The 27444-nt window shown below is 42.6% G+C and overlaps 1 protein-coding gene across 8 annotated transcripts in view; it reads right to left on the bottom strand.

Annotated features, from left to right (window-relative positions):
• GRIP1 (glutamate receptor interacting protein 1) overlaps positions 1 to 27444 on the bottom strand; it is a 632136-nt gene that overhangs the window by 96710 nt on the left and 507982 nt on the right. For all 8 annotated transcript variants that reach the window (XM_058557692.1, XM_058557694.1, XM_058557689.1 and 5 more), the window contains 2 exons: positions 2127 to 2274; positions 127 to 296 (listed from right to left, as the gene is read on the bottom strand). In XM_058557692.1, coding sequence (XP_058413675.1) covers positions 127 to 296; positions 2127 to 2274 — 318 coding nt within the window. The remainder of the gene's footprint in view (positions 1 to 126; positions 297 to 2126; positions 2275 to 27444) is intronic.

Below are 27444 nucleotides of genomic sequence, written 5' to 3'. Positions count from 1 at the left end.
TTGTTGTTTTGAAGAGAAATGATAATGGCAGAATTAAGCTCGGCATCTTTCTGCTTTCTGACTCTGCCGGAGGAAGCCGTAACCACAAAGGAAGAGAAAGAGACTTATCCAGACAGATGCTCTCACCGTGGTCAGGGCCCTTCAGGGCCAGGCGGGTCTGATGATGTGGAAGAATCTCCAGCTTGACCTGGTCGGTGGTGTTTGCCAGGAACTGGGTTGCTTCTGCTAGTGTGCAGTACTCCATGCTGGTCCCGTCGATGGACAGGATCTGATCTCCCACGTGCAGGGCCCCGCACCTGCGGGAGGAGAAAGACTCAGTACCATAAGGCCTTCCTCCTTGGAGTGTGGCTTTCATGTCCTTCAAAGTTAAAATTTCATACAGTTTACATTTTCTTAAAACAAGGAAATGTTTGAGTGTTATAGCAAACACCATCTGTCAAATGTTAAGCACCTTGGGTATGAATGTAAACCTTGTAAAAAATACAGAAAAATTCAAGGAAATGTTTTTCTCATGTCCTTCTTAAAAAAAAAGTTATTTGTGGGTAGTGGTGCCAAAAGTTGAGGGGAAGTGAGCAGGAGGGGAGGGAAGAACAGGAAAATGTTTCCCCTTGACTTTTTTCTGTGATTTTCCCTCCTAGGTTTTCATATTCATAAATATGAGTAGGTAAATATGCAGAATGGTGAGATGGGGCTCACAGGGTCATTTACAACTATTTTATGTGTGAATGGGAATAACTTGGGGGGAGATCAGCTAACACTTTCTCAGATTCCTCCACACAAGCTCCCAGATCACCAGTTCTTTATTGTTGTGTTTTGTTATTCTGGAGTTAAACACTGATTAGTACAAAAGCTCTCAATGATGATGGAAATTATGCACGAGTCAGAGGAGTAATCAAATGAGGCCTGCGTGGTGAGAGAAGGGGAAAACTACGGGTGGGGAGGGGCTAGCTGCTACGTCTTGCTAAACTCAAAAAACTGGCTACTGGATGAGTTGAGAAAAGCAAACACAGCAGTCAGCATCCCAACATACCAGTCAAGCGGACAGCTCCTTAAACTGGCTCCCCTCTGCGGCACGGGAAAAACAGAAGGGGAAGATTAAAGCAGCCTGCGGCATTGGGCGCTGAAGAACACCCTGGGTCAACGGCCATCACTGTGGAAGGGCTGAGTGCAGGGCAGGACCACACTGGAGCTGCAGACTGACCACCACAGGAAGGCCGCAGGTCACTGCATCAGGGTCAGGGTTGGGCCGGGGCATGTGGAGAAGAGGGCTGGGAACATGCAGACTGGGCATCCAAGGATGTCTAAAAATTGCCACGGTGAGAGCAGTCTGACTCTCAGGACAAAAGCATCTCAAGCCATCCCCTTCCACCTAAAAACACAATCCACGTGGACGCACCTGGAGGGCTTCAGCTACAGGAGAGGGGAGTTTCTTACCAGGAGCTGTAAAATAATTTATTAGGTGGTAGGGTGGTCTTTTTTTCCCCTTCTTACATTGTAAGTCTAAAATATTAGTTAGGAAAAAGAATTCAGGAAAAAGGGCTTTTGTTTTTATTGTGTCATAGGAATGAATGATGTTTTCAGGGACTCTTGAAGATTGTGAAACCCTAAGATTAACATTCTATGACAGTATAGGACCTTTCTTTGAAGACTGTACAATTTAAAAAATTATTTTACTTATTTAAGAAAAAAGTAATAAGATTTTATGGCGGCAGGATTTAATTGTTAATAATTCAGGAAAACCCATGAATTTTCTGCATGGACCATAAAGATCTGCTTAGCCACCTGACACCAGGAACCGGCTGTTACCCTAGGACACAGTAGGAAAACTTGCCCAGCTGCTTGACTTTTTTTTCCCATTTCTAAAGGCCACACCAAACCTCTGGATGAGGCGACATTACATCATGGGGTGGCTGATAAGGCAGGTGAATGTGTAAGCTCTAGAGGAGCAAACTTGTTTCCCTACATGAAACTTGTATAAACTGACAGGATAGCTGTTTTTTATTGTGCGTTTATGTGTGTGTATGCATGCGTATATGTGTATGTGTTAAGTGTGTGTGTGTGTGTGTATATATATTTTTTTAACACACACGCAGTTTTGAAAAGCAAGCACTTTCCACAGCACTCACCTGTCTGCGATACTCGCAGATTTGATTTTGTCTATGACGATGACCTGTTTGTTACAGCACATCGAGGTAGTGAGGGCAACGCCAAGGCTGGCACCAGGAGTTTTGGCAACTTCAACTAGTAGTGGCCCAGACGCTGTAGTCACGGAATCTATGGAAGAACAAATTTCAGAAAACAAAATAAAACAAATAAGCAAATCGACACATGAAAAAGATGGAGGATGTTCAGTCTGATCTTGCTGTGTTAATTTTATCACTGAAGCTTAGACTTCCTCCACATAACGTCCCCACAGCCAGTGGTAACTTCTTGGGGCATCTCTTAGGACAGCTGTTCTAGCCTGCTTGTATTATGTAACACGTGCACAGGTTTATCTCTTCAATTAAATTTTAAGCTTCACATCAGCTGGGATACTGTCTTGTATATCTTTATGGCCTCTACATCACTTGGCATAGTGCCTGGCATATATTAGATCTCTAAATAAATATTTAAAAAATTAACTAATGAATTCAGTAAACATCTCAGCACCTACTATGGATGGATGGTTGGCAGAAAGGACGGAAGGGAGGGAGGGAGGAAGGAAGGGAAGAAAGAAAGAAAAGAGAGAAAGAAGGAGAGAGGGAGGGAGGGAGGATGGATGGATGGATGATGTCTGTAATTAGCCAAATAGTAGGAATTCGTACACTAAGTTGAATTTGTAAATCCTTTGGGTCATTCCCTATTCTGGACCTGATTTAGGGTCACCTCTCCATCAGGAGTGACTTGGAACAGTCTTCCTTCCTTCAACTCCTACTCACCCTTGGGGACTCACTGTAAACATCAACTCCTTGGGAAGCCTCTCTGACTCATGATTTGGGGAGAGGCCTTTCTCTTGTGCTCCCACAGCCTCCCATATTCCTGCTGTTGCAGCACAGACCTCACTGTTTCATACTGGCCAGTGTGGGTTACATGCCTCTGTCCTTTGCCAGACTGCAAGCTTGCTGTGAAGGAAGAGACCACATCCTGTCAATCACAGCATCCTCCATGCCTGGCATAATGATTGGCACATAGGAGGTGTGCAATAAATAGTTGTTGAACGAATGCATGAACAAATGAGAAAACTCATGACACTGCTGAGAGCTCAGAAGAGCCAGGGGTCATCCAGGACAGAGCCCTGAACATGGGGTTAAAACACCTGCAATTAACTCTTCTTTACACAATATTTTGGTCATGGTACCTTAGACAAGTTAGTAAAACTTTCTAAGTCTGCTTGCTTACCTATAAAATGGTACCTTTTCCTCAGTGTTTATTACAATGAAATCAATGCATAGTTAAAGCATTTTGTAATTTACAAAGTGCTATACATACACAATATTATTATTATTATTGATATATTATGACCTCAAGCCTTTGAGTCACCTCATTTTTCAAGACTGTATATTGCTCTGTAATATTTTTTCTGGTTTCCTACTGCTCTGGTGTTTGAGACTTCAACAACACAACCCTGTCTTTCTGCAAGTACAGCTTCATCACCAAGGACCTCTCAGATGTAGCGAACTAGGAAATCTGTATTCCTATTCTGACACTCAGGCAGTATGCACTGACTCACGAAGCCACAAGTTCCATGGGAGAGAGCCATCTTCAGTTCGAGATGAAACAAGGTATTTCTTAAATAAGGCAAAGATGAGAATATTCACACCAACAACATTCATATTCCAGTGTGAAGGATTCTTGTATGTACTATGTTTCTGAAGTGATTGGTGATACTGAAATAATTTAGTCCTAAAAAATGTTAAGAGACCGTTAGGGCCTGTGACTCTTTCTGTCAGTTCCAGGCCAGAGTCTCATTAACAATAGCTGGGAGGAGCCAAGGGTCTTCGTCTACTCAGAGGACAGTTTGGTTCGGGGGTGTTATGGCTACAATTTCCCCGTGAACCTACCTCTACGGTGGCTGCTGCTCTCTGGTTTTGCTCACCTCGCTGTGTTAATTCCCCCGACCTAGGGCCTTGCCAACATCCTGGCTTCTCTTCCTTCTTCCTTCTCACCTGCTCTGTTTCTCTCCAGGGCCTCCCTTGGTCATGGGGCTGCCCAGAGTGCGGACTCACTCTCACCTTGGAGTTTATCAGGATTGCTCCCCTGGCTACAGGCAACAGTGACTCGCACCTCGTCTGCCTCAGCTGGGACCCCCCCTGGAAAGAACGCTGGCCAGTCCCTGCAGCCCCTGTTTCAGTTGTCCCTCCATCACTAGGGCAGCCGATTCTGCCCCCCCTCTCAACTCTGAGTCAAGGTTCTGCTGCTAAGCTGAGTGCACATAACCTGATGCCTCCGGCTGTGCCCGCAGAAGCCCCCTGTCCTCCTCCTTCTTGAGCATGCTCCCCAGCAACGCCCTTCCCTGCTCAGGTCGAACCTCACACGAGCTCTGGCCCGGCGGGGCCTCCTCCCACGTGACCTCTGTAGAACTTTAGAAGGACTAATCACTTCCCACAGACTCGTTGGACTTCGCTAGGTTTGTGAGGCGATAGTCAGATATACTCATCCTCATGATTTTCTCATGTCTAAAGAGAAATTTATTTGGCTTCACAGATGAAAGTAATAAAGTTTCTCTGTTACGTATAACTTAATCTCTGACAAATGACAGAAACTGAGAGTCGTTCCCTGGTATCCCATCTTCCCTTCTTTCTTCAGTAATAGGCTTTCTCAATTTTGGCTGAGCAAAGGACTGCCCAGCTAAGGACAACATTTCCCAGCCTCCTTTGCAGTGAGGTGCAGCCATGTGACTAAGTCTCAGCCAATAGGAAGCAAGCTGAGGTGCAATGTGACCGGTTCTGGATGTGCTCTTAAAAAGAAGGCTGTGCCCTCCTCTACCTCATTCCTCCTCCTCCTCCTTTTTTTTTTTTTGTGAGGAAGATCGGCCCTGAGCTAACATCTGACAATCCTCCTCTTTTTTTTGCTGAGAAAGACTGGCCCTGGGCTAACATCCGTGCCCATCTTCCTCTACTTTATATGGGATGCCGCCACAGCATGGCTTGACAAGTGGTGACCCTGGGCTGCCACGGCGGAGCATGCACACTTAACTGCTTGCACCACCAGGCTGGCCCCTCATTCCCGCTTCTTGCTGTTGCAATTGTGGGCCCAGACTGGTGAGCCCTTTCAACCATGCAGACAATGGCATGGAGCCACAAGATAGAGGAAGCCTTGGTTCTTGAAATAATAGCTCTAGAGAATGCTTAATCTCTCAAAAAATAAACTTCTATCATATTTAAGATAGTATTATTAGTTTGGGTCTTTGTTACCAGCTGAATCTATACCCTGATAGGTCTTTTCACTTGTCTGTCCCTCCAATGTATCTTTCTTGAACTGTTATTCTAGGAAGCAATTATTTACAACTAGTATTTGCAGATGTAAATTTTATAAAACCACAACCAAGTACTACCCAGTACACATGCTAGGTATTCATTTTTCTTAAAGGCAGTACTTCATGATCAAAAATCAGAGTTTTTTTTTTTTTTTTGTGAGGAAGATCAGCCCTGAGCTAACATCCATGCTAATCCTCCTCTTTTTGCTGAGGAAGACCGGCTCTGAGCTAACATCTATTGCCAATCCTCCTTCTTTTTTTTCCCCAAAGCCCCAGTAGATAGTTGTATGTCATAGCTGCACATCCTTCTAGTTGCTGTATGTGGGACGCGGCCTCAGCATGGCCGGAGAAGCGGTGCATCAGTGCGCGCCCGGGATCCGAACCCAGGCCACCAGCAGTGGAGCACGCGCACTTAACCGCTAAGCCACGGGGCTGGCCCAAAAATCAGAGTTTTTAAAGAGCTTATCAGCATATGTGGAAGTTGTTTAAATATAAACTTTCACATTACTATCCTTTTTTCCTGGCCTATATATTTCTCAAAGTATTAAAAACTATATTCTTTTATGGTTCTAATATTCCAGTTACAGTGAAAAATGAATATTAAATTTTTTCTTGTAGAAATAAATGATAGGAGCAGGGACATCAAGAAGCACAGAGAAAGCGTACCCAATCTTCTGCCACCCTTAATTTAGAGGTGGAGTGTGTCCCCACAGCTGCTCTGGGATACCTCTGTGAGTGGAAACTAGAACAGTCTCTGTTTAAGTAGCACTTTCCCCATCAAGGCTTTGAAGGAACAAGTACAATCTTTCCATTTGGGGGAGGCTAATGTGCAATTAATGAGTTTCTTTGGAAATTTTAAGTAGAAAGTTTCAAACCGCTGAGAAGAGAAAGTTAAAGTCCTGGGAAGGGAAGAGGCAGTGTGATGCTGAGCTGGGCTCAAGGCTGGAGGCCTGAGGGTGGTTCTAGTTCTGCCACCAACTTGCCATGTGACCCAAGCCACCATCTTCCTTAGACCTCATTTTCTTCTTTGTAAAATTAGGGGACTCAATAAACGCTCTCGAGCCCTGACAGTCTATGAATGTATAGAGAAAGAGCAATGTCAGGTAAGTAAGAGTCTAGAGGGAACGAGAAAATTAGGGAAGGTTAACGAGCCTTTTGTGCAAAAATACACAGTAGCTGAATCTAAATTACAATATCCTAATGAGTAGAAGGGGTGAACTGCTAGACATGAAAGTGATTCTAGACAACTGATGTTTATCAAGATGGGACGAAAAACACCAGACTCAAATATTTCAATGACAGCAATAACATCCTGTCAAGACTGAGATTGAAGGATGATCTACCTTCCTACACTCATCACATAATACGAAGCTTTCACATTAAGGAGCTTCCAGGGCACAACTTTAACTTTCTAACAAGATCCTGTCATGATGAGGTCCTAACTTAGGCAGAAAAAAAATGGCAAGGAAAGAAAGGTGCTTATTTCATGTAAAGATGATCAGAGACTGCTGACAACAGTTTACCAAATATGAGCTCAGTCCTCTCTTCTCTCTGCTCAGTGGCCCACAGTTTCATTTACCATGATGGCTCTTCAGTCTATGAGTCCAGCACACATCCTCCCCCTGAGCTCCCACTGCCACCTTGAACAATTCTGGGATGGCTCATGAGTACCTCAAACACAACATGTCCACACCTGAAGAGTGAGCCCACCCTCCTCCACTGGTTCTTCTCCTTCTCCTCCTCCCAGTGAATGGCTCACGTTACACTCCAGCATGCGAACCAGAAACCCAGGAGTCATCCCCAATCCCATCTTCTCCCTTAGCCTCACAAATTCCTCTTGATTCTTATTCCTCAATAGCTCTCAATTTCACCCTTTCTTTCCTTCTCCACCACTATGGTTTCAGTCTAAGTTACTGCCATCTGATAGCCCCTCATCCTCTCCTGGCCTCCACCTTCCCCAATCCAGACTGATTTTCTAAAAGTGCACATCTCATCATGTTAACCTGATGCTTAAACCTTCCAGTCGCTGTTCTTGTCACAGGGTAAAATTTCTTAACATAGTCCACAAGGACCTACCTGGTCTGGCTCCTGCTGACCTCACCAGGTTCATTCTCCACCCTTCCACCCCTGTCCTCTCTGATCCAGTCCCCCAAGCCTCTTTCAATTCTTCAAAAATGCCGTGTGCATACCTGCCTCCGGTCCCTTATATATGCTGTTCTGTCTACCTGGGATGCTCCAATTCTCCCTCGGACCCTCCTTCACCTACGTCTTCAGCACTGCTTGGCTCAGATGTCCCTTCCCCAGGGACTCCTGCCCTGCCCTGCAAACCACGTCCACCTGCCTGCTACGTGCTTAATAGAACCCCATGCCTTCCTTCACAGCACTTCTAATAAATGTAATTCAACAATTAGCTGTTTAATTAGCTGTTTAATTAATTGTTATTTGATTTAAAATGTAAGCTCCGTGCAGCAGGGATTGTGTATGTCCTGCTCATGACTGTGACTCTCCACAGCGTCTCCACAGCGTCTATGTACACAGTAGGTGCTCAATGGTATTTGTTGACAGAATGAGTGAAAGAATGAATACCTATTATTTTATTCAAGGTGCTATACTAACCATACTGATGATGCAGAAATTTAAGTCACGTTTTTTTGCTTGAAATAGTTCCTAGTGTGGTTGGGATCACGTGAATCCCATGCTTCAACCCTTTCAATGGCTGTCCCTGTAACAGGGTGCGTGTGCATACACCGATGATGCTGATGATGAGGGCTACGGCTCTTTTGTCTAAATTCTAAGGCTGCGTAAGTAACTCCATCCAATGCCTCATAATATGAGACTGAGAAGTGTTTGAGTTTATCTGATAGTGAAAGAATTAGGAAACAATCCACTGGCGGAAAGGTAACCCACCTTCTTCCAGAGGGAACTTGAACTCCCTGGTCATTCCCCGTTGTAAGCGGGTATCATTGCAGTTGGAAATGGTCAAGCAAATAAGCCACCTTCAGGATTTTGAGCTCTTAAAAGAGACTGGCATCACTCAGGGATCGCACAAAGGTCCTGCGTCTTAAAACCATGAAGAGACGTGAGTGCTCTGGAGGCCTGGGAGAGGACGTGGTCTGGCCCTAGGAGAATCTGCCAGACTGGCTTGTCCACAGAGGACTCCGAGCAAATCATGTTGACTGACAGCTGAACAGAACCATGGAGTAGAATACAATTATTTAAGTCAAGGTCAAAGCCAGAAACAGATGATACTCAAATTAGGATAATTTGACGAGAGTTTAGCAAAGGAACTTTTTAGAAAGGTGTGGGCAGGTTATCGGGAAAACACAAGAGATAACGCAAAACTTGGGTCAGAAGCAACAGGCACCATGCTCCACTAAGCCTGAAGAGGCAAGGATAGAGCTGTTAGTGAAACTGGGATTCAGAAAGGACTGTGGGGAGGGCTACCTGACAGGAGCTGGGACCTTCAGTTAAAGATGCAGCCAGCCCTAGTGAATCCATAGGGAGAAGCCATGGAATAACACCCTACATTGGTGTCCTCCCTCCCTTTGGTCTCCTGCCATGGTTCCCTATTAGCTAAACCCCACTGGAGCCAGAGGGGAAGAGAGCCCATAATGCAGGCCATACAGGTCACGGCACAGAGGAGCACGGAGACGGGTGGTGACTGGGGAGGTAAAAAGGAGGATATCTTTATTTGTATATATCTCCACTCCAATTCTTTCAACAAAAGGCTGGAGATTCCTTGCTTTAAACAAAATATGTAATATAAGGAAACAATCAGGAAGAAAAAGAGCCTACAAATGCCTCACTTGCAAGGGTTGATAGAGATGCTTTGACTAAATTGCAAAAATGCCTCTGAATTATAGGTAATTACATAGAGACAGAAAGTGGATTAGTAGTTGCCAGGGGTTGGAGGCAGAGAGGAACAGGGAGTGACTGCTTGAGTTTCGGAACTAGACAGAGGTGACAGTTGCACAACACTGTGAATGTACCAAATGCTACTGAATTGTACGCTTTAAAGTGGTTAGCTATATGTTATGAGAACTTTGCTTCAATTAAAAAAAAACATGATTCTGAACTTCGTGGAAACCAGGACGATAAAAGAAACATGGTCAACCATGCAGTTCTCACTGCTACAAGGGAGGAAGTCCACTAGTCCCTATGGTGGAAATAAAGATTCTTCCAGCAGGAGCTCTGAAAGATGTCTCTCTCAAGAGGCTTTATATATAGATGGTGCTAACTGATACAGTGGGTAACGTTCTCAACTCATTTTTATAATAGGACACAGAGGTGGTTTCCAACGGCTGTTCCTGATCAAGGTTGAGGCATAAGGTTAAAAAGCAAATCAATGACGGTGTCCCTATAATGGGACAAGCTAATGTGGTGGTCAACTTAATCTAACGACAGATCCTAGTAGACAGACTGGATGTCTCTCTGGGGTTCTTTCATAGATAGCAATCTTTTCCCTCACTTAGGTTTCCAACAGAAGCTGGATATTAGATAATTTAAGAAAGTCCTGTGATGAGACTGTGGTGTGCTGGCATTCTGTATACACGATTGAGACCAGATCCATATGCTTTGGACGTCAGATGAATCAGAGGCAGGACTAAGGTACTATTAGGAGACTGGAGAAGCCTAGTTAGATTCTTGCCAGGATAGAAGATCGCTCACCTTGCATTCCCACAGAACGGGGCTCTCTAAGTCTGCAGGCTAAGGCATCATGCCTGCAACAATATGAATTTAAAAGTACATTTATTGAGTGCTAACTCTATGCCAGGCATATCAGAAGGTACTGGGAATCAAAGATGAAATGTATTATCCCTTCCTTCCAGTCATCCCTTGGGATCCCTTGCCAAGAAGGTGGGGGCAGGGTAGCACTCCTGGATTTCACTATGGAAATTTAATCGGTTGAACCTCATGACGTTTCTAGTTACTTTTTTCTTCAACTATAGGACACAAAGTGTTTGCAGTTTTCCCCTCAATGAAATCTTTAATATAGTTGGGTCCAAGTGCTTATAAAAAAATATTGGATTATCTAACAGGATGTGATTTCCAGGTTTCTGGGAGAATTACTCAAGCACAGCAAAAGATCCGCAGAAGGTGGCTGAAGGTCCCTGTCCACGAGGACTAGAGGTTACAGAAAGGCAATTATCATCACCAAATATCTATGGTGCATGTCAAGGGAATGGCAGTGACAGCGAGACCTACGGGATCTGAGGAGGCTGGGCATGGTGAGCTGGGATGGTTGGGATGAGCTTAGTAGATGAGATAGAATTCGACTGGAATGTCTCTCAGCTGCCTTTATTTTAATGGGCTCTAGGAAAAGAACAAAACCGTTTTAGCAAGTATGGCTTTCCGGCATCACCCATGTGGCAGTTACTTTCTGCATCACAGAAGGGGATCCACAAATGCCAATGTTTAATTGGCCATTAGCCTTTTCTGGCAATTGCTTTCCATAATAAATGTTTCCCCACAACAACATCAAGAAACTCATCCTGCCTTGTGGTATTAAGCCTGCTTCCCTAGCTGCCACCCAATTCCATTCAGAGGAAGAGTATGAACAGTAGGAGTCCAAAAACCTGGCTTTCTTCCAAGACGTCTAATAAGATGCACAGGAAAAGTAAAGGCAGGCAGACAGGGCAGATGAAGGAGGCACTCTTATTTAAGAAAGTGCAAGAGACAAAAATGCAGTGTATCAAAATGAGAAAAATAAACAGAAGAAAAACCAGGAAGAAACAATCAAGAGCCCATCCCCTGTAGCCTGACAGATTAGTTTATCCTGCTGAAGTGAAGCATGGTTGAGAAAAATGGAGCATGCAGATATAAATTATTCATGGTGAAAGCGTCTCAGTCATTAAGATATTTACACCAGGACTGAGGCCTTGCACGCGGTGCTGATTTATGGGCTACATAATTACATAAGATACGCTGATGACTCTGCACAGGGGAAACACGTTGGATTTTTTATTTTGTTAATCAGTTTTCCCACCCTGAGCCCTGCATTTCAATCAGAGCACAGGCTGGATTAGATCCTCCTGGGGGTGGCGGAAAGACTGCATGGTAATATGGCTTTGCCTGCCTCACATTCCTTCAGATAAAAAGTACCCCTTTGGGGGGTTGTCCACTTACCCATTGGTTAAAAGTATTTTCATTAGTGATATTCTATTCAAGGAATGCTATTAATAATTTCAACCCTCTTCAGATGAGCTAAACTCTAATAAAAATTTTTTTAACTTAAAAAAGTTGTCGATTATTTTTTGTCTATTGAAATATGCTCCTTGGGAAATGTTCTGCTACAACGAAAAGTGTAGCTCCTATGTTCAAACGAGCTTTATCTTAAATCCTAAGTTTTTCTGGGGAGTTAAAGGAGACAACTTGAACAGTTATCGTTTTATAAGAAGAGACCAAAGCAAGTGAAGCTCAATAATACGTCCCATCTTAACTTGAGTTTGGCTAAAGCATGACTGATGATTGACTTTCATTTTCTGCAGCAGGCTCACCTCGCCATTTTATTAACTTTGGAATATCTTAACACCCCCTCCCATTTCACATGACTGATATTTTTTGTGCCCTGTTTATTGGGTTATAGTGTTTTTTAAACTTTTTATTGAAGTATAACAAACATACTGAGACATGCATAAATCATAAGTTTGCAGCTTGATAAATTTTCATAAACTGAACACATCTGTGTAACCACACCCAGACCTAGAAATAGAACATTACCAGCATCAAAGAATCCTCCCACCACATACTCCTTTAAATCACTCCCCCATCCCATGGGGAACCACTCTCTTGACTTCTAACAGCGTAAGTTAGTACTGCTTACTCTCATACTTTTTTGTGTGTGTGTGAGGAAGATCAGCCCTGAGCTAACATCCATGCCAATCCTCCTCTTTTTGTTGAGGAAGACCGGCCCTGAGCTAACATCTATTGCCAATCCTCCTCCTTTTTTTTCCCCTTTTCTCCCTAAAGCCCCAGTAGATAGTTGTATGTCATAGTTGCACATCCTTCTAGTTGCTGTATGTGGGACGCCACCTCAGCATGGCCAGACAAGTGGTGTGTCGGTGCACGCCTGGGATCCGAACCTGGGCCGCCAGTAGTGGAGCATGCGCACCCAACCGCTAAGCCATGAGGCTGGCCCTCTCGTACTTTTTAAAAATAGACTCAGGGGGCCAGCCTGGTGGCATAGTGGTTAAGTTCGCACACTCCACTTCAGCGGCCCAGGTTCTGGAGTTTAGATCCCGGGTGCAGACCTACACACTGCTCATCAAGCCACACTGTGGCAGTGTCCTACATACAAAATAGAGGACGATGGGCACAGATGTTAGCTCAGGGCCAATCTTCCTCATCCAAAAAAAAAAAAAAAGACTGTATTCTTCTGTATTTGGCTTCTTTTGCTCAATATTGTTTGTGAGATTCATACATATTGTTGAGGATAGTTTTATTTTTTTTTGCTGAGGAAGATTCACCCTGAGCTAACATCCACTGCCAATCTTCCTCTTTTTGTATGTGAGCTGCCACCACAGGATGGCTGACGAGTGGTGTAGGTCCGCGCCCAGGAACTAAACCCAGGCTGCTGAAGCGGAGTGTGCCAAACTTAACCACAAGGCCCTGGGGGTAGTTTTAGATAATTCATTCATTAGATCAATATTTTATATAATATTCCATTGGGTGAACATATCCATTCTACTATTTAGGTATTTTCCAGTTTTCGGCTAATGCAAATATTGCTGCTCTGAAGATTCTGGTACGTCTTTGGTGAACACAGGTATGCATTTCCGTGGGAGCTGTAACTAGGAGTGGACTTGTTGGGCCACAGGGGATGAATATGTTCAGCTTAAGTAGATACTGTCAAAGAGTTTTCCAAAAGGGCTTATGAATTTACCTTCTCCCCAGCAAGGAAAGAGAGTTCCTACTGCTCCACACGTTTGTCACCTCTTGCTGTGATCAACCTTTTCCACTGAAGCACTCAGGTGAGTGTGTAGTGGTATCACATTGTGGTTTCGTTTGCATTTCCCTAATCATTAAGATGTTGAGCAATTTCTCATGGCTTCTTGGCCATCTGGATATCTTCTTTTATAAAGTGTCTGTTCAAGTCTTTTCCTCAACCTTCTCTTAGGTTGTCTGGCTTATTGATTTGTGAGAAGTGAAAAAAAAAAACATATTCTAGCATGAGTCCTTTATTAGATATATGGTTTGCAAACATATTTTCCCCCTCTGTGGCTTCCCATTTCAGACTCCTAATGGTGTCTTTTGAGGAAGAGAAGCTCTTATTGATTTTTTTCTTTTTCTAGTACCTTATGTGTTCTGTTTAAGAAATCTTTCCTTACTATGAAGTCATGATGATATTTTCCTATGCTTTTTCAACAGGATTTATTATTTGATTTTCACACTTAGATCAGTAGTCCATCTGGAATTGATTTCTATGTATGGTGTGGGGTAGGGTCACAATATATTTTCTCCACATGGATATGTGGCCCATTACCATTTGTCTTGACATGAGTGCGGCCATGTTTGGCCGCTCCATTGACCTACAGCCACCAGCACAAAAAGAAATACAAAGCTGCTTTCTGCGTGGTGGGAACTGGCCCTTCTCTCACGGAGGGAGTTGCAAGTTGTAACATTTCAAGGCTCTTGGAGCGTCGTAGCACGGGATGGACTGGCCATCTGTGCCGGGCTGGGACGATAACCAAAGAGAACAATGCACGTACACAACTACTGGGCTGGGACGTTAGCCAGGGGGCTCAGTGCACGTACGCCACTGATAACCATTTTGTGCATGGGAACACTAAATGCTTGCTCTGCAAACTCTGTAATTGCTTACTCTGAAAATTACTGATGGTATAAAAACTGCTGGAAACTGAGCCCTAGTGAGAGTTCCACCTGTGGAAGGGACACCTTGCCCAGGACGTGTGATCCTTGCCCAGCCGCGTCGATTGACAGAGCTCTCCCGGCAGTGGGGCGTGGATGTTGTGAGTAACTGATCTGATGTGAAGTAATTGATTTGATATGAAGTAATTGATTTGATGTGTTCTCTTTTCGGTCAACCTGGTGTTTCTCTTTCTGGTTGATTTGTGTCATTTTCTCTTCAGCCGATGTGGGTGTTTTCCCTTTCCAGTCGGGCTGATGTTTTTTCCCTTCTAATACTTGACCTATCTAGATCTGTTTGCAGACTGTCACCTTTACTATCCTCTATATAATAAAATATACCTTCAGTCCATTTGTTTGGAGTGGAAAGTGTCTTTTACGTCTCCGATCGAATCCCCGAACCTCTCGTAACATAATTGGCGCTGTGAGCAGGATTCGATTAAGGAGATGGCTTTCCTGTTCAAACAAAGGGTAACTGAAGCCAAGGTGGAAGAGATCCCAGGATGGGAAGACCCTCCCTTTTGCACTCTGGCTGGGGAGTGGGCTCATAGGTCAGGATTATGTGAATCTTGGGATGTTCGTCTGCAAGATATGAATCATTGGATGTGACCAAAACTTTGCAGACAGTAGGAAAAAAGAGATAATGTTTCTTTTCTGGCACGGCGAGGTTAATGTTTATTGACTGCTTATCGTCAGGCTATGGAAGATAGGGATAAAATACAAGGGAGAATGTACTCTTGAAAAAAGAAGTTTCAAATTTACAGTCCCGGCTGATGTCACCCAAAATAGAAACTCTTTCCTTGCCGTGAGCCTGGCATTCTAGTTTTATTTGGCCCCTCTTAAGTGACAAATAGTGAGCCTAAATGTGTATCCAATAATAATTTGGCGAGCCAGCCGGGAGGCTCTTTGTCCATGGCTCGGTGGGCCTGGGCTGGGTGGGATGTCCTGGGAAACAGTCCAGCAGCTGCCTAGGTGATTTGCCCTAGGGACTGCTCCCAGTGCTTTCCATCTGACCCGGCACCGCTGACCCTGGGCACATTTTTCTTATGACAGGGAAACAGGCTCTAAAATTATTTGTTTGTTTGCCTGTTTGTTTGTTTTTGCTTACATCAACAACTCCCTTCCCCTCCATCTGGAGTCCTGTCTCTTTAAGAGGCAGGGCTATCCCTACTGGAGTGGGAATAATTGTAGGACTTTTACCCGGAATCTGTTAGATGCATCTATCTGTTCTGTTTGGGATCCCATTTAACTGTCTATTCTGTATGTTTGTAATTTTGAAGGGGGGAAGTTCCATCTGTCCCCAAGGAGAGCCCTCTGGGCCACCTCTTGGCTAAATGGGCTATATTCAGCTAGGAGCCCATATCCAAGAAGATAAGTTTTTTATTGTAACACCACATTGCCACAATATTCCATAGACTCCAGAGAGGAAAAGTGGCCAAAATGGGGCAATTTCAATTTAAACTTTTGAAGTAATTTAAAATTGAAATGGCTATTCTGGAGAATCTGATGAGTTCACCTTAAGGGTCGCCCTTAAAAGAGAGGATTCAAAACCTCTCACGATGAAATGCAATCTTTAATTAATACACAGAGACTTCTAAAAGACAAAGTTATTTCAAAAACAGCTTCCAAAATCTTTTTGGTAACTTGAAGCTTTAGAGTTTTGCTAAATTAAGTTGATAAAAATTTATTGAGTCTCTGGTCATTCCCACATAAGATAAAACATTAAAAATTGGTTACTAAGCATAGATTTGTCTGCCTTTGGTTTCTTATCTCAGAAAAACTGAAAGATGCTTACATTTATTGATAAACATGTTATGTGCATGTTGAGGAATTTTCTATGAGAAAGTACACATTTCTGGAAAGTCTGTATACAAAAAAAGCAAAAGGTATGTTGTCCATAAAGAAGGTATAAAGAATAGAGATATTTATGTTTGTTTTGTTAAGAAAAATAAATTTGTCCTAAAGTACTAAGAAAAGAAAAAAGGCGTAGGACAAATTCTAAATGTAAAAAATAAGTGACAGAAGGTTTGTAAAAGTGAAGCCCTGAGGAGTTTTGCACATGATCAAGTTGGCTAAAGTAAGCTGATAAAAAATTAAAATTTGGCTTTCTCTCTTTAAAGGTAATTTTCTTAAACTTTTAGTCTACTCTTTATATAGAGATTAAAAGGTGTTCTTTTGAGTAAGTCTATGTAAAAGACAAAACACCTATGTTTTGTTAAAATAATTTCCTATGTTCAAAAGGACTGAAGTCTCTCCCTTAAGGTTTTTGTTTTTGTTTTTTGACTGTTTTAACTCTCTGTTTGCCTTTAACTGTTTCTGTTGTCAACTTGATTAAATAAATAACTAGGCATTGTTTCCTATTTGACCAAGTGTTTTAAAATCTTTTGATATTTTTGATAAACTTCTGCCAAAATTAAAGTTTTTTTAACTTAAAAAAGAAATTACAAAAAGACATATGATTATGATGCCAAAATACAATTGTTACTGTATTTCATGTTGATGCTCACAGTTCTTTAATTTCTACAGAACAGAAGTATAACTCTTATGCTGATCAGCTGGTGCAAAGTCATGCAACGCACAACCCAGGCTTAGCACAATAGGTCCACGAAAATAGTGGACACTTGGGAGAACAAGCGTCATACAGGTGGGCACAACAAAGGGGAATCCTTGTCACTCACGATAATATTGCCACTGCAGTACAACAATGTCAGTTATGCCAACAGTTAAATAAATGGGGAGTTCCACACCCCTACCAAGGTCATATTATTAGACCATTGCCAAATTCTTGTGGATATACTTATGCCTGCACTGCTGTTGATACATATTCTGGTTATTTATTGGCTATACCAGCTAAAGTGGCCACTCAACAGAGTGCCATAAAATTATTGGATATAATTAAGTTATATTATAAAACACCAAGGCAAATTCAGAGTAACAACGGTTCCCACTTTACAGGTAAGTTGATTCAAACTTATACCAAGGAAAATTATATAGAATGCATTTATCATATACCTTATTACCCCCAAGCTGCAGGCATCATAGAACAAATGAATGGATTGCTTAAACAACAATTGAGGAAACTTGGTCATGGCTCATTAAAGGGGGGGCACAACCATCTAAGTACTGCTCTAAATATGTTAAATAACAGGCCACTAGGCCCTAATGAGACTCCTCTGTCAAGGTTGTTACCAGCAAAGATTACAGAAGTGGCAACCGCCACCCATGAGTTTATGACCTTAACCTATTGGCCCCTGACTCAGTCTGCTAAACCGCCTTTTCGTGCCACGGCCGAAGCGGCTGGATTGGATTTATCTACTGTTCATTCTATTCAATTGCCCCCTAGGAAGCAGTCTATAGTCCCTACTGGGATAGGGGTACAATTTCCCAAAAATACCTTTGGTTTGTTAAAAGGACGCTCTGGACTGGCAGCCAAAGGTATTGATGTACTGGGAGGAGTTATTGATCCAGATTACCAGGGAGAAATAAAATTTATATTATATAATGGTAGTGACACAGTACTAACTGTAGAGTCTGGGGAACGAGTGGGACAATTATTGGTGCTTCCCCTCTCGACTCCAAATGTGTCACAAGGACAACCTCCAAGTGAATTAACTAAAAGAGGAATACAAGGATTTGGATCTACAGATGGATGGAAACCTGGAGCAAAAGTGTGGGTGACACATCCACCCAATGCGGCTCCCCGTGCCGCAGAAGTAGTGGCCCAAGGGCCCACTGCAACACTCATAGTTATATATCCAGGAAATAAACAGTTATATCATGTTCCTAAAAATTCTGTTTCTTTGCGTGAATAGATGCTCCTGTTGTGTTCACTATGCTGTGCTGCACTTCCATGTCTGCTGCAGACCTACACACCAACTAATGTCTCCGTAGGACAACCTTTGACCCTGCACTGCTGGACCAACTGCTCTACACCAGTGGGACCTATAACCTGGACTATGAATGGCCGAGAAATTTGGTCTCAGAAACATCAAGCAATCTCTCAGTATAAGCCTAAATCTGACCAGTCACAGAGAACTAGTTATAATTTCTCTATTACCCTGCCTTCTGCTACCCTCTGTGATGGGGGCTGGTCTGGACTTCTGCAAGCTAATTTGTTAGGCCTAAGTGTTACCTTATCAAATGTTATTTTTGATGCTGTACATGATTTGCAAGATCAAGTTAATAACATTTCATATTCTAAGGGGTTATTTGATTGGTTACCTTGGGGTTTGGGTCCTTTATTGCGAGATAGTTTTATAATTATTGTAGTCATTGGATTTTGGATTCTTGGATGTGCCTTATGTACTTGTGTATGAAGTTCATTGTCTGTGCGTATGGTGTCTTATGGTTAATGGAGACGGCCACGGCCGAATATGTCTTGACATGAGTGCGGCCATGTTTGGCCGCTCCATTGACCTACAGCCACCAGCACAAAAAGAAATACAAAGCTGCTTTCTGCGTGGTGGGAACTGGCCCTTCTCTCACGGAGGGAGTTGCAAGTTGTAACATTTCAAGGCTCTTGGAGCGTCGTAGCACGGGATGGACTGGCCATCTGTGCCGGGCTGGGACGATAACCAAAGAGAACAATGCACGTACACAACTACTGGGCTGGGACGTTAGCCAGGGGGCTCAGTGCACGTACGCCACTGATAACCATTTTGTGCATGGGAACACTAAATGCTTGCTCTGCAAACTCTGTAATTGCTTACTCTGAAAATTACTGATGGTATAAAAACTGCTGGAAACTGAGCCCTAGTGAGAGTTCCACCTGTGGAAGGGACACCTTGCCCAGGACGTGTGATCCTTGCCCAGCCGCGTCGATTGACAGAGCTCTCCCGGCAGTGGGGCGTGGATGTTGTGAGTAACTGATCTGATGTGAAGTAATTGATTTGATATGAAGTAATTGATTTGATGTGTTCTCTTTTCGGTCAACCTGGTGTTTCTCTTTCTGGTTGATTTGTGTCATTTTCTCTTCAGCCGATGTGGGTGTTTTCCCTTTCCAGTCGGGCTGATGTTTTTTCCCTTCTAATACTTGACCTATCTAGATCTGTTTGCAGACTGTCACCTTTACTATCCTCTATATAATAAAATATACCTTCAGTCCATTTGTTTGGAGTGGAAAGTGTCTTTTACGTCTCCGATCGAATCCCCGAACCTCTCGTAACACCATTTTCTGAAAAGACCGTTCTTTCCTCACTGCATTTCAGTGTCACCTGTGTCGTAAGTTAGATGACTGCATATGTGTAGTTCTGTTTCTGAACACTTGATTCTGCTCCACTGGTCAATCTGTCTGCCCTTACGACAGCACCACACTGTCTTCAGTACTTCAGCTTTTTAATAAATCTTGACGCCTTCACTGCCTTGGCTCTTGTTGACCCTTTGTAATGTTTTACTGTGTATTTAATTCAGGGGAAACTAGAACCCAGTGACTAAATACGTGGAAGCGTTGAGGCTGGCTGAAGGAATAATAATATACGAAATAATCATGTCAGGATTTACATGGTTGATTTCAGTTTTAAATTTGATGGACTGACACAGTTTTTATAGATATTTAAAACATTTTGGAGAATACTAATAAAAGTCTTCTGACTTAAATTTCTAGGGCTCTAATCTTCTCCCATTTAGAAAAATGATAAAGAGTTTTTAAACTTTTAAAAGAGAGGATGAGAAAAGTCAGGTCACAAAATTTCTTAAAGAAATTTCTGAGCTCAGACACGGTGACTTGGAGTACGTTTTGTAGACAGTGCCACGTCCCTTACTGCAGGCGCTCCAGACCTTTCGTCTCCACTGTCAGCACTAATGTGAAGACAAAAAAACAATGGGGTATAATTTTGTCTACTAGGAGCAAGCTTTCAGGAAACTCACAAAGTTTATGTCCTATTGGCTTTAAAAAGTGTAAAAAGACAAATGAATCTGGCACTTAAGTGACCAATATCAATGGGAAAGTAGAACTATTTGCTACAAAGTGAAAAATCCTTTGTCCTGACTCTTAAAAAGATTTGACATATACACATGGCTAGAGCACAATCATCATATTCCATATCATCATTCTGCAGAAAGTTTGATTCCTCCTCAGTCTAAAAATAGTCGCTGTCAGGTTTTTCTGAGCTGGATAAGTGATCCACACAGAAAATGGAAGGAATCTCCATCAGGTTGTGCTGAGGGAGGGAAACTACTTAAGTAGGAGTAAGCATCTGCCAGTCTGAAAAAGAATTCTTAATACCCAGGATTCTTAACCCCAAGACAGGAAGGAACGGGCAGTCAGGAAGAGTTAATGGCTCAAGAGTAAGATGTCAACTCTCTCCTGCATCCTGGGCTAGATTCAGCTTTATGTTTACAGTTAAAAAAAAAGTATCCTAGTTGTCTAGGAACCAGATCTAAAACAAGACAAATGAATACCAACCACACAGACACCCTAAAAGCCAGTTTACTGGTAAGTTGCCAAAAATACACTTAGAAATATTTACAGCATCTCTATTTCTGATTGACCTTGGGTTTTTATAGGAGGTAAACACAATATTAAAAAAACAACAACACTGGGCAAATGTACAGTCTCAGGACATGGCTAGATAAAGAAAGGAAGAACAACCTTACTACTGTGTATTAAAACCACCAACGCGTGGTCAAGGAAGAAGCACAGGAAGTCTGACCAGGACATCACAGAGCCAAGACAGCAAGAGGCCCCCCAGCTTGGGTCAATGTGACCACTGGATAGCAACAATGAGCACACAGCCCAGTGTCTTGAATCCAGTGGGTCCTCAATAAACATTCATTTATTAGTTATAAAATAAATGAAATGTATAATTAGAAAAGTTTTACATTCACCTGGAAGGGACAGAAAATAAGTTGGATGTCAGAATCAGGATCTAAAAAAGTTTAGACAGGTTGGAATGATGGGTGACTATTTAGAAATTATTACTAAATAGGGTAAATGATGATATGCTTACACTTTTTCAGTGAGTTATAGTTTACAAAGTGCTTTCTCGTATAACATCTCGTTCTCTTTGTCACAACAATGCTCTGGGATGGGCCTGGGCATTTTAAATGTCTCCAGGTGATTCCAATGTGCTGGGAGGGTGGAGGGCTCTGCTTTAGGCTGTATGCCTGGTTTGTAGGAAGCTGCCTATTAGGGGTGTTCAAATAGAGCTTGGTAAGGAAGATCCTGAAAGGACTGCAGCATTGGATAGCAGGGCAAGTAAATGAGGCTGAGATTCAATTAACGTGGTGTGTTATCGTCTTTAGAGAACGTCGTCTCCAGGGAGCCTTACATACCTTCAGAAGCATGTTTTGAACATCACCTTTTCACCTATTTAGTTAGATATGTCTTCTATAGGCATCTGTTTCTTGACCAATTTTAGATAGGGAGGGCATTTGAAAGTGATAAATAGCACATTATGCCATTAGAAGATATACTACTGCTAATAGAAATTGAAACAACTCCTGAAATACTTCAAAAGACCAAAGTAGAAAACTTCCGAAACCAGTACACACAGCATAGAAAAGAGCCAAGCAGTTCTGTGGTGAACTTGAGGATCTGTGGAGTTCAAGTACATTTTGCAATTTCTGTAGAATTAAGGAAGGCGAGAGCCTTTGCCAAGGGGCAAGAGCTAACAGACTCTTCCATGTTAAACCCTTCATTATGGAACCCTGATTTTGATGATGGCACTATAATATCGCTCATGATCTCTTGATTATGTTGAGATGTGAACACAGACTCTTCTTTGAGACAGCACCTGTGTTCCTTTTCCTGGGCTAATCTGTTCCTCTCCTCTTTCAGAGAAAAGTTAGATTCTAACACTTCTGGTTCATTATGGAAATCTGGGCTGCAGACGCCATGCCCAGGGATCTGTGAAGATGTCTCCGCATATCCACGAGATATTACGAGAGTAAAGAAAAAGGAGGTAGGAGGATTCTCAGAAAATTATGCCTCACTCAGTCTGAGTAGCCTTACCATAATTTAAATCAATAAAAATGCCGGAATGATTAAACACTAGTAGATAATTAATTCAGTGTCTCACTTTCTTCCCTCTTACTCAGAACTCTCTTAGGTGCTTAATGTTAAATATTTGATGTTCTAGGACTTTTTTCTTGGCTCAATAATGCATTTAGGTCTAAAATAATTATATTTTAAATGATAAGATTTCACTTTTATTTTTAAATACTCCTTGTAAGACTTTTATTTTTGAAAGAATATTAACTGCTTGAGTCTTAACATTTCAACTTCAGAATCTTAAATTAGAACAGACAAAGACATATTCCATTACTTTTTCTGCTGCTTTCAAAACTTCCCTCCAGAAGGTGCTTACATTTCAAGGTCAGAAGGCCTGCAACCTGCACTGAGAAGGTAAAAGGTCAAGCTTTTAATCAGGCCTACTGTACGCTCAAGGAGACACCTGATGAGGGGAGGGCGGGTGGGCAGGGGCCTCCCTCCTCCAGGAAAACGGCATTGGTGTACCCTTTCAAGGTCCCGGAGGGAGTGTTAATTGGTGGTCACGTTTCTAGCAATCAGTTTGTTGTTGTGTATCACAAAACTTAAACACATTCACATCCTTTGACCCAGGAATTCAAGTTCTAGAAGTCAATTTGTAATAAATATATTACATTGCCTTATTTGTATACAGAGAAGTTCATCTCAGAATTACTTAGATTATAAGAGCAAGACTTCAGCAACAATCTAATGTCTATCAGTAAGTATTGGTTAAATTAAACATGGTGCATTTATATGATGGAATATCTTGATGTTGTGAATATATCTAACGACATAGGAAAATGCTCATAAAATATTATTAGGCGAAAAAAACACCACATGACAAAACCTTGTGTGTATATGCTCCCAATCTTCATACCTAGACACATAGAGGAAAAAACACAAAGGATTGTAATAGGGCTATGTCTACAAAATGAATGAAGGATAATTTATATTTTACTTTATGCTTTTGTCTATATTTTCTATAGTTAACATTTTTATTCAGAAAAAACAAATGTTATCAAAAACAACATGAAGTAAATTGTAGTGAGCCAGCATTTAATAGTAGCTGCTGTTCAAGGATATCCAATCTTTTTTTAATAAAAATTCCTTTTGAATTATCAAAAAAACCCCTTTCATTCATACTTGAAACATTTATTGTTTCCTACATTCGCTATCATTCCTCTCAATCTCCTGTGGGTACACTGTCAGATTTGTGAGGTCCAGCTGGGTTTAATCGTAGGTTTAACACAATATGATGTGTGTGAACTTGGGCGATTAATGTAACCTCTTCAAGACAGTTACATCATCTATGAAAAATAAGGATAATAATGTATATGTCACAGGGTCACTATGACAGTTAGAGTTAATGAGATGAGTAAAGTACCTCGCACAGCACTTGGTAGAAATCAACCACACAGATTGTTAGTCCTCTCTTTCTCTACTACTTCTTGGGTTAAACCCAGCACGTGCTGACGTCATCTACGCTGCTAATTAATTTCCTAGGTGATGTGAAAAATTACTTTCTTTACTTGGCCAGAGAAAGACTCAAGTCAAAAAATTAAATTATTATTTATATGGCCCCACAAGTCTAAGTTAGTGCTGGCCTCTACGTAAGAGGCAGTGATGGTGCCATCAAGAGAAAGTTGTAACAGAAACAGGAGGGGATGTTGAGAAAGCTGGACGGCGTTCTAGCGTATCATTAGTTAGATTTTCACGTGTCGTTCCACTCACTTAGCTTTAAGTGCTGTAAATGATTTCAATATTGCTCTCTCTGCAATTTCAGATTATTTACACTGCTGTGGATGGAGTTTTATAATCTACAACTAATGAATCCATATCACGGACAAGGTACTCAAAAACACCCATGTGTGGAGCCTCTGAACTACATCAATTAGGAAAATTAAATTAATTTTTACTTCTTCACAGGTGGGATATTTAATATTCCTGCCAAATGATACCTTCAGCTTCACTGACCACACTAAAACCTATCTTAGGCCCCACATACCCTCCCAGATGAGAGAATTCTGCTGGAAAGGCTGCCAAGCCTTCACTGTGATTCCGTTTGGACAGCAAGGCTTAAGCGAAGCACATTCCGCAAGGTGAATGTACCACGTGGCACAAAAGTGTCTTTTAAGGAACTCAACAGATGTGTTCAAGTTAAGGAAGTCACCTCTGAGAAGTAAGAGTCCCCCAAAGCACGTCTCCACAGTGTGGGACATCTCAGATAGAGTCTGCAGCAAGGGCCTATCAAAGGGGTCCTAAGATGCAGGCAGCCACAGCGATGAAGCAGAGCCTATAAGGCAAAAAGGCCAGTGGGACTCTACACGACAGCGGCTGAAATGTGACTTGAGTACCTGACCCAATTCTTGTGAATTAATGACAGCCATTCCTTCCAACTCTTGGAAAGAGTGTGTGTGGCTTAGTAGTGTTTTTTTACCTCTTGAGAGCCACAAACTTAAACATGCCGGAATGAAAGACTCCAGTGAGCCAAAATTGTCAGGTCCCAAAACTCTGCTTGTTCAAATATATGTCGCTTCTCTGAAATCACACTAGGAGTGTCCAAGAGAATCTTCCTTTTACCAGTGCCTGCAAGGCTGAGCCCTCTTGGAAGGTACGGGATGTGACAGGAGTTGGACGATGAGTATGGATGATACAATCGATTGACACTCCCAATTAGCAGCAACAGCTGTAATTAAAGAGAGGTTGGGGATCCTCAAATGACCTACAGAACACTAAGCTTTGGACCAGCTAAGACACCACAGCAGGGCACCTTTCAAAAGCCACATAGTTAGGGACTTCCACCATGAAGACTCATATTTGCGACTTTGTTAAAACAAGAGTCTTCTAAACTAGGTGGGCTGGATCGCAGGGTTATATGGGCCACTTTGTACTCTGTTCCCAGTACTTCCCCATCTTTAAAGAACTAGACAGAAATGATTTGTTGCTTTTATACCAGTCTACCTTCTTGGTGTAGTCCCTCAATTTGGATCTCCAGACTAACATTTACTTCTAGATTCTGGAGCTATGGTGTTCCTGATTCACTGAAAATCACTCATGAACATTCGGCAAGAAATCAACTGCGGGTGTGGGCCAATGAGTTACTGAAAACCCTTCCATGTAGCTGTCTGGGATTCAGGCACCCTGATGCTTTCACCTATAACCTGGAAGAAAAGCTACTTGAAGGAAAGAGAAAGTGGGGGGAAGGGAAGACCGAATGAGTATGAATACCAGAATATGAATACAAATTGGGTACTGAAGCCTTTATTGCATCTTTTACTACTACCTTTGGAGTTTTTCAGAGAAGAGTAACTATTTACTCTCAGTTTAGTGAGACAAGTGGACCCACTGCTTTTAAGCTGTCTGCATTTCATTCATTTACCAAATATTTAATGTGCACCTTTTTGTCCTTCTGGCATATTCTGTGCCTATAGTGGGGAAAACAAATACCAAGTCCCCATTCCTGCCCTCATGGTGCTTACAGTCTGCTGGAGACAGCAGATGATGTCACGGACAAATTGCATTATAATGGTGATAATTGCCATGAGGGAGAAATAAGGGCTCCCTGGGCAAGTAAAACAGGGAGACTCAATTTAGACAGGGGGTCAGGGGAGTTTTGTCTGAGGAAGTGACATTTAGGCTGAGACATTAAAGGACGTGCACAAAACAGCTGGGGACAGAATGTGCATTTGTACACGTGCGAGGGGTGGGGAACCACTTCTGAGGCAGAGGGAACAGAACTTGGGAGTCCCTGAGGATAGGAGCCTGGGATGGGGGAGGAGCTAGCAAAGGAGACTGGAGCTCAAAGAGAAGAGAGAAGCTGGGAGACTGCAAAGCTGAGGCAGGGAAGGCGGTTCTGGGGACAGAGCAGGCAGGGATTCCCAGGTACAGCACGGCACAGAGTTTAACTTTATCCAAAACTGAGTGGGATGAGATTGAATGAGATAACAGGAGTCAGTGCACGCTACAGAGAGGACTCCCAGGCTTCTGTGTCAGCAAGGATGTGGATGGGAGTAGGCGTGAAGAACAGAGACAGACGACAGCTGGGAGGTGACTGCAGCTCTCTGGCAAGGGAGAGGTGTGGCCTCTGTGAGACAGAGGCAAGAACAAGTGCATGGAAAGCAAAAATGGAGACAAACAGCGTGACCAGAAAGAGGAGAAATTTTAGGGATATTTTCAGCATAGATTTAAGCAAAATAAGTATTCTGATGAATTTTAGACAATAAAACCATCATTTCTCAAATATTCTCTCTACCAAGGACTCAACGTTGTCACAGAATAAAGCTTCAGCTGCTGATCATCCAGGGTAGCAGGAGACCTGAGGTTTCTAATAGCAGGGCTCTCAGACCCAACCATTTGGGAATACAGTCCCATAAGAATGAAGTGGAGTTTTTTCCCCCAAAACATTTAAAATAATTAGTTCAGGGGCCGGCCCAATGGCCTAGTGGTTAAGTTCCATGCACCCCACTCTGGGGGCCAGGGTTCCATTCCTGGGCGTGGACATACACCCCTCGTCAGTGGCCACATTGTGGCGGCAGCTCACATACAAAATAGAGGAAGACTGGCACAGAAGTTAGCTCAGGGCGAATCTTCCTGAGCCAAAAAAAAAAAAAAAAAAGAAATTTAGTTCATATTCATTGAGCATGTATTAATCTGCCAAATACCACATGTGCAGTAACTCTTTTGCTCCTCTCAGCAATTTGTGAGTGTGGTGGTGTAATTACTACCATTTTACAAAGGAGAGACCTGGCCTCCATGTCTCCACCCTCTGCCTTGGCTCTCCAACTCCATCACTGGACGCTCCTTCTCAATTTATTTCACAGGTTCCTCCTCACCTCCTGACTTATCACTGCGGGAGGGCCCCAGAGCTCGGTTCTTGGGCCCCTGTCTTCTCTGTCCACGCTCACTCCCCTAAGGTGCCTCATGGTTTTAAAGTCCATCTCTGTGCTGATGACTCAAACATTCATATCTCCTGCCCTAACGCCTGCACTGAACTCCCGGCTTAAACGCCCAACTGTCTATTCCACCCCCCACGCAGACGGTGCATAAACGTGTCAAATGTAACATATCCAAAACTGAACTCTTAGTTTTCCCTCAAACCTCTTCTTCCCACAGTCCTCATCTCAATACATTTTCCTTAAAATTTTAGCACAAACTA

This window comes from Diceros bicornis, chromosome 17 (assembly GCF_020826845.1).
Source record: "Diceros bicornis minor isolate mBicDic1 chromosome 17, mDicBic1.mat.cur, whole genome shotgun sequence".
In the NCBI taxonomy this organism is placed as follows: domain Eukaryota; kingdom Metazoa; phylum Chordata; class Mammalia; order Perissodactyla; family Rhinocerotidae; genus Diceros; species Diceros bicornis.
The sequence above is the reverse complement of the archived record's forward strand: the minus strand, read 5'-3'. Positions and strand labels throughout refer to the sequence as shown.